General features: G+C 41.2%; 1 protein-coding gene across 1 annotated transcript in view; it reads left to right on the plus strand.

Annotated features, from left to right (window-relative positions):
• Positions 1-2,313, plus strand: part of mast2 (microtubule associated serine/threonine kinase 2) — a gene marked incomplete at its 5' end in the record, with an annotated part of 199,097 nt that extends 196,784 nt beyond the window's left edge. Inside the window, one exon of the mRNA XM_080032778.1 lies at positions 283-2,313. Coding sequence (XP_079888904.1) covers positions 283-1,803 — 1,521 coding nt within the window. The 3' untranslated portion in view covers positions 1,804-2,313. The remainder of the gene's footprint in view (positions 1-282) is intronic.
• Between the last annotated feature and the right edge of the window lie 5,688 nt (positions 2,314-8,001).

Genomic DNA, 8,001 nt, shown 5'->3' on the forward strand with positions numbered 1-8,001 from the left:
GAGTTGAGATTTTTGGTTCAGAGAAAAAAACTCATGTTGAGATGGTTGTATTTGAGAAATATACAGATGCAAACAGACAAGGTTTGGTCAAATAAACGCCTGAATGTACATGTTGGACCTTTGATTTATACTAGTATGAAAGAAGACATGTTATGGAAGATGAATAGACAAAAAAATAAAAATAAAAATAAAATTGTGCATGAAAAAACTATTTTTCCCAGCAGTTTCTCACTTTCAATATATTATGTGTCTGACTTGGTTTTCTCTGTCTTTCTTCTGCAGGAATCAGCGAGTGAGGGTCTGCTCTGCTCGGCTGGTCGCGGCGTGGAGAAAGGCAGCCTCCACAAGCACTCCTCCTCCCTCTCCCCTTCCAATTCCTCCAGGAAGCTAGGCAGGCAGGAGGGGGGTGACAGCTCCCTCTCTTTGCCCAGCTCCCTAGGCCTTTCATCGGGTAAAAGCAAACTGAAAGACAAACTATCCGCCATACGCCAGGACCGCGCGGAACGGAGGGAATCGCTCCAAAAACAGGACGCGATCCACGAGGTTGATAGTTCGGAGGATGAGACGGACGAGGGATCGGAGGACAGCCAGGATGGACGTAGTAGGGGCACGGCGGCAAATTTTACCCCCACACCGCCACCTCTCCTTAGGCCAACCACTGTAAGGACGGGCCCTGGTGGTACGCTACCGTCTCTATGTCTAGCTCCAGTTACGCCACATGCTACATTCACTCACACGGGGCCGTCGCAGCAAAGCAGAGCGCTCAATGCCATTTCAGAGGCAAGGCAAGTTCATGGAAGTTCGATAATAGGACTAAAAGATGCACAAAAGTCTTCAGAAGATGGTGTTAATAATAAACAAGAAAGGAAGGTTTTTGAGCCTAGTAAACCGACTTCTCAAGCTCCACCACTCCCCTTCTCCACTCCGGGCAGTGCGTTCATCTCAGTGGGCAAGGACACACACTCCTTCCTCAAGCCGAATCCTCCGCAAGATTTAAAAAGGGGAAAGAGTGCAACTGTGACGTCAGAACACAAAATGGCGGAACAAATAATTGGCACTGCAAATATCACTCCAACAGACTCAATAATAACCACAACCACCACCTCCAGTAGTACCACCACCACCACCACCACCCCAGAAAGCCAAGAAAGTACCCGATCATCATGCTCCTCTCCTGGGATACCCAAGCAGAAAAAGGAGGCGGATAACCGGAGGATATGTGCGGTTGTTTCAAGTCTCAGCCCATCACCATCACCATCTTCCTCGACTTCCGGCTCAAGTTCAAGCTCGCCGATTCCCGCCCTGGAAAGTGGCGTTGAAATTGCGACGGCGGTTGTGTCTAAAAGTGTCCTGGGGCCCGTCAAACTTACCAACACAGCACAGGACAAGAAGGACCAGAAAATAGACAAAATCGAACCACCCCAAGAAGTCCCCAAAACGGATGTAGTTTCACCCCCATCTAAACTGCTCAAAACTGCGATTTTTTTGCCCAAAATTTCGGAGCAGACAACTAGACAGAAGACTGAGCAACAAGGTGCGACTTTAGCGCCATCCAAACCATCTACCCAGAAGGTTTTGGAAAGGCCCAAATCAGGGTCAGAAAGTCGGGAGAATTCGGCTGTGTGTGTGGGTGCGACGGCCGCTCAACCCGGCTCTTCTAAAGTGACTGAAAAGACACAAACGAAAATACCCGAACCCAAAATGACACCCGCTCCTACACACACTACCACTGCCACCACGACTTCTACCAATGCTGTGTCCGGCTCGTCACAACAAGACAAAGCAGCGAGCAAGAAGACGTAGCAGCGAAATATAGCGAAACAGCCACTTACAACTTGTACAGTACAGATCACACCCACTTTCTCACTCAGTGCTAAAGCTAACGTTTTTTTTCTCCTAAAATCTCTCACAAACTCTCTGCATGTTTGTAAGACGAAAACATACAAGCAACTTCTTCAAACGAATTTGTTTTGAGTATGGAAGGGGATCAGGGACAAACTAGAGAAACAATAATAATTGGAGGTTATTTTTTTTCTTCTTTATGCACTAAGAAAATTAAGTTAAGATGTCGAGAATGAAACGAAAATTAAATGGAGTCGGTAAAATTGAGGCTTCCAGATTGGGGTGAAGTCGGAAAGATATATTGACAGATTCAAACAATGCATCTTTGCTACGGTCATATGACAGACAGACAGACAGATAGACAGACAGACAGATGGATAGACAGACAGACAGACAGACAGACAGACAGACAGACAGACGGGTAGATAGACAGATAGACAGACAGACAGACAGACAGACAGACAGACAGACAATGGGCTACAACCTCATTTTGACTGAAAGCAGTCTCTCCTCTAAGCTCCACTAAACATTATATTTCTAATTATTAAAAAAAAAAAATCACAGTATTTTTATTTCCTTTTTAATTTTTAATTTTTTTTTCAACTTTATTCTTGACATATTGACTTAATACTCAAAGTGCAGAATTTTCTTTCACTATTTTTGACCCTAATCCTTTTCCGTAGACAAGCGATTTTGACTTTTAAAGTAAAAAGAAAAGTTGTGTAGAGAGAGAGAGAGAGAGAGAGAGAGAGAGAGAGAGAGAGAGAGAGAGAGAGAGAGAGAGAGAGAGAGAGAGAGAGAGAGAGAGAGAGAGAGAGAGAGAGAGAGAGAGAGAGAGAGAGAGAGAGAGAGAGAGAGAGAGAGAGAGAGAGAGAGAGAGAGAGAGAGAGAGAGAGAGAGAGAGAGAGAGAGAGAGAGAGAGAGAGAGAGAGAGAGAGAGAGAGAGAGAGAGAGAGAGAGAGAGAGAGCGGTCAGAAGCTAAGCAGAGACACACGTGGTAAAAATCCCAGTTCCATTCCAACTGTTCTGCGCTTTTAATGTTAGTTTTTGTGAGTTATTTTGGTGTTCTGAATTATTATTTTATTTTTTTCTCTTTACTGCAAACAATGTACGGGGCTGGAAATAAAAAAAAGCTCACTGGTCTACGCAAATACACAATTTAAAGCTACAGAGCGTAACTTCTGTCGTGTAGAATTTTGTGTAGTAATTACAACAACACTGTCGGTGCATCGCCATCTACATGAGGTAAAGCCTTCAGTTGATGGCACATGGATTTTATACCTTCTGCTGTACGTCCAGTTTTTTTTTCTTCTTAGCAGTAGAATCAACAACTGAAACATTTCTTGGGCTCTTCTTGGGGATTTTTCTGAGCTCCTGCACCAGTGTCAGGGAGGGGGGGGGGGACACCAGTTTGTAAACGCTGCCATACTGAGAAATACAGAGAGAGTTTTTGTGGAGCTGATAATAGGCTTAATCAACTTTGAGTCATTTGGCAAATGCCTTGTAATTTAACCGACATTCATTTATATGGAAAAAGTTACGCACTATTGCTTGAAAATTTACTCTACACATTAAAGATCACATCTCAGCAATAAAGTGCAGCGTTTGTTTAGCAATCTGTGTAAATTAATGTTTTTAGTGTTTTTAATTGGACTAAAATTGCACTGTCAATATACAGAAACATACGCCCCGGCACTCTAAACACTAAACCAAATTAAATTGTCGCCCCCTTAGTGATTTTAAGCTGCACTGCTTACAAATGGGTTGATATACAGCCCCGGAAAAAATGAAGAGACCATTCTGGATTTTTCTTCAATCTTCATCTCTACATTACTTATTGAAAATGCTCTTTAATGACAATATTTTTATTGTGAATTTGGTAGAAAAGTTGTCAGTTAGTTTATATTATAAAATCAAAATGTTCATTCTACTCAAACATTTGCCTATAAAGAGTAAAACAAGAGACACTGAATATTTGGAGTGATCTGATTTTTTCCAGAGCTGTATAATCACGTTCAGCTATTTTTAAAGATCCTAGTCAATGTCCCTTATGAGATTGGGTTTGATTATTACTTTGTTTGTACAGAGAGAGAGAGAGAGAGACAGAGGGAGAGAGAGAGAGAGATACTGTCCGACTTTCCCACACACACTACATTTAGCTGTGTGTTTTAATTAGATATATTTGACAAAAATGTCCTTGTTTTTTTTTTTTTTTTACATATTTTTTTCAAATTTCTTTAAACTTGCTCAAATGTATCGTAGCATATCCATGACAATGAATTCCATGTCTGTTTTTATTTATATGTTGTTGTGTTTTTTTACATAAAAATTTGAGCAAATGTCCCCTAGATCTATTTGCAGTTACAAAGCAAACGAGGCAAGTTGAAACTAAATTTGTTAGAATTTTACTATCGGTACAAGATTCAGCATGGAATTTTTTTTTTTTAAGTATTTTACTTGGGAAATTTAGACCCAAAATGCCAGTGTTTTAGTCCCAAACATACACATGTAAATTAAGCCAATGATGATTAAACGTGATTTTAATTGGTTGCCTTGCACAGACCTCCCAAAAAATAGCTTTAACAACATATAACAGTGACAAATCCAATCTGAGCATTTTTATTTCCAGCCTCTGAAACTGCGGTTGTTTTTATTTGGTGTCTGGACCAACTTGCTGTGTGTAATTGTTGTTTATTTTTTCTTATAATCCACACACACACACACACACACACTCACTCACTCACTCACTCTCATTCACGCACACACACACACACACACACACACTCTTACTCTCATTCACACCTTCACTCAAACACACACACACACACGCACGCACGCACGCACACACACACACACATAAATCAGACTTTACTTTGTACCTGTGGGTGTAAGGGGAGCGTTAGTTCATTTTGTGCATGGTTATCTATGTATATACAGTATATATATGAGAATATTTAAAGTTATGTTGTGCATCTGTTTTATATCCTCTGTGTGTGTGTCTACATTTACACTACTCTTGTGTCCCTCAGAGTGGTGCTAACTGTGTGTGTCTCTGTCTATCTTTGTGTGTGTGTGTGTGTGTGTGTGTGTGTGTGTGTGTGTGTGTGTGTGTGTGTGTGTGTGTGTGTGTGTGTGTGTGTGTGTGTGTGTGTGTGTGTGTGTGTGTGTGTGTTTTAGGATTAACTTTTGTTCAGGACACCGTACTACCTGTGTTACCTGTGTGTCTCGAGTGTGTGTGTGTGTGTCTGTCTGCGCGTGTGTGTTACCTGTGTGTGTGTATATGTGTGTGTGTGCGTCTGTGTGTGTGTCAGTTTTTGCACAAAACTTTCAAGACAAAAAAAAAATCCCTGAAAGGAATAAATCTGGTGGAGGTTTGTTGACCACTGACTTGTTGGGACTATCAGTATGTTTATTAAATCAGTCCTTACATATAATTTGTTCTCGTGGCTTTATTTACCACATTAAATTTATTTTGTTTTAATTCCTACTGTGCAGTTGAAAGCAAATTTAAAGCTGGGTATGGGTATGTGATTTCTGATTGGTCAAAGTTAACATGAGCTGTACACTTTGACCAATCAGAGCGAGGTTCCGATTCTCCGTTCTTATTGGCTGGTTGGGACTGTCCATTCACTTTGACACCGGCGTTGTTGGTGTAGAGCGTGTCAGGGAGGGACCATAGGGGAGGGACCAAAGAGAACAAGTGGAGCGGTTGAGGTATTTGGATTCAAATCTCTATCCCGACTGCTATTTTCTCCCCAAATCCTCCACCCCAGCTTTAAGACACTTTGCATATTGTGTTTTTGTGTGTTCGTTTTCACACATGATCTCAGTGTATAAGACTTTGTAAAACTGACTTCATCAATTCTGAGCGTGGCAATCTCCCCGTGTTATGTTTACATGTTTTTATTTTTATTTTCTGTGTGTGTGTGTGTGTGTGTGTGTGTGTGTGTGTGTGTGTGTGTGTGTGTGTGTGTGTGTGTGTGTGTGTGTGTGTGTGTGTGTGTGTGTGTGTGTGTGTGTGTGTGTGTGTGTGTGTGTGTGTGTGTGTGTGTGTGTGTGTGTGTGTGTGTGTGTGTGTGTGTGTAAAAGTTTTTGCCTGTAGCAATCAACACTCCTCCGACAGGCTATAGGGTTAATCAACACACACTCAATTGTGCGTGTGTGTGTGTGTGTTTGTGTTAATGTGTAGTTATGTGACAAAGATGGATGAAAAAATTCAGCGCACATTTATTAAAATCATCTCCAGTCGTGTCTCTTTGCAGTTCTTGCAGAAGTGTGTTAGCAGTTTGTCTATGAGTCAAGTCAGTGGTTTACTGAAGCTGTTTTAGAGCAAGCAGGGACAGAATTTGGGGCATAATATGACGTTTAAAAAAAAAAAACATGGGTTGCGTTCCGAATCGCATACTCTTTCTTTTTTCTACATACTACATCCGACGATAAAAATAATCTAGTTAGGATGCAGTAGGCATACTATTGGGACATACTTTTCTCTATTTCATCATAACATTACGCCTTGATCTTGCCTCTTGCTTTTATATCCGTCTCATCCCCGTTTGTTTTCATATGGAGGCTTCGTTGATGTGACGTCACTTCACGTGCGCACTGGATTGTGGGTCAGAATCGCCCAAATAGGATGCAGTTTTCAACACTAACAATCTTGGCCGGATGAAGTAGGACATCCGGGTACTTCTAACCATCCTAAATCTGGCCACAAGAATCGGGACATACTAAATCTTTTTTCTACATACTATATAGTAGAAAGTATGCGATTCGGAACGCAACCATGGTTTGTGACTATTTTAAAGAGCAAAAGGTACAATTAGACTTTCAACGGCTGGGTTTTGGTTTGGACATGATGATAAAACATACCTGGATTTTTCTCATTTCCGATGCATTAGCGACTTTCATTTTCTCTTTCAATGACTTAAAGGTGCAGTGTGTAATATGACATCATCAAGAAAGTTCTACAAAGTTCTAGAATGCAACGCTCCCTGGGTAACCCCAACCCTTTAGAATAATAACAGAAGCTACAGTGGCCTTCAAGGACAAGAACAATTCTACATTTTAAACAATGCACCTGATGACATTCCAACAGTGACACCTTCAAGATGGCGGCACTAGGCCTTGGTCCAAAATATGCAGAAATATGGACATATATGAGACCCTTTCTAAGGGAAAAAAAAAATAAAAAAAAAATTCAGCTATCATGCACTAAATGAAATGAAATGTAGTTATGGATATTATAATTACGTTCTACAAAATCTGCTAGGAAATAAAACTCAAAATTCTACACACTGCACCTTTAAACTACTTTAATTGTCAATATTATAGAGAATATTTAAAAAATGTGGCAACAAAATTATTCCCTAAAAGTTTGTTGGAAGCTTTTGAAATCCAATTCATTACAAAGGTCTTTGATCTCGTCTGACGATAGTTTACAATTTACATTTCTTATGAAAGCTCCTGCTGTCGATTTCAGCTGGAGTGTGTGTGTAATCAAGCACAATCTAATCCATCTGTTCTCAGCTGCCACACACACACACACACACACACACACACACTCACTCTCACACACACACACACACACACACACACAGATCAATGTTAGTGCCATCTAAAGTAGCGGTGCCAGTTTCACCATCTCCACTGAGGTTACAAACACACACACACACACAAAGTGACACACTAAAACAAACACACACACACACACACATACATAGTGACACACTAAAACAAACTCTCACACACACACAGACAGACACACACAGAAACACACACACCTTTTCCCGTGTGTAAGGATGATGGTCCAGCCATCTGCCAGAGAGTGGAGCAAGTGTCAGTTTCCCTGGTGGAGTCATTAATCTAAATCCCTGAGCCTGTTGACCACACACATACAGTCTCACACACACACACACACACACACAAACACACAGTCTCAAACACACACACACAGTCTCACACGAACACACAGTCTCACACGAACACACACACACACATACAGTCTCAAACACACACACAGTAACACACGAACACACATAGTCACACATTTAGTCTCAAACACACACACAGTAACACACAAACACACATAGTCACACATACAGTCTCAAACACACACACACAGTCTCACACGAACACACAGTCTCACACGAACACACACAC

This window comes from Ammodytes marinus, assembly GCF_949987685.1.
Source record: "Ammodytes marinus genome assembly, chromosome: 8".
Taxonomy (NCBI): domain Eukaryota; kingdom Metazoa; phylum Chordata; class Actinopteri; order Uranoscopiformes; family Ammodytidae; genus Ammodytes; species Ammodytes marinus.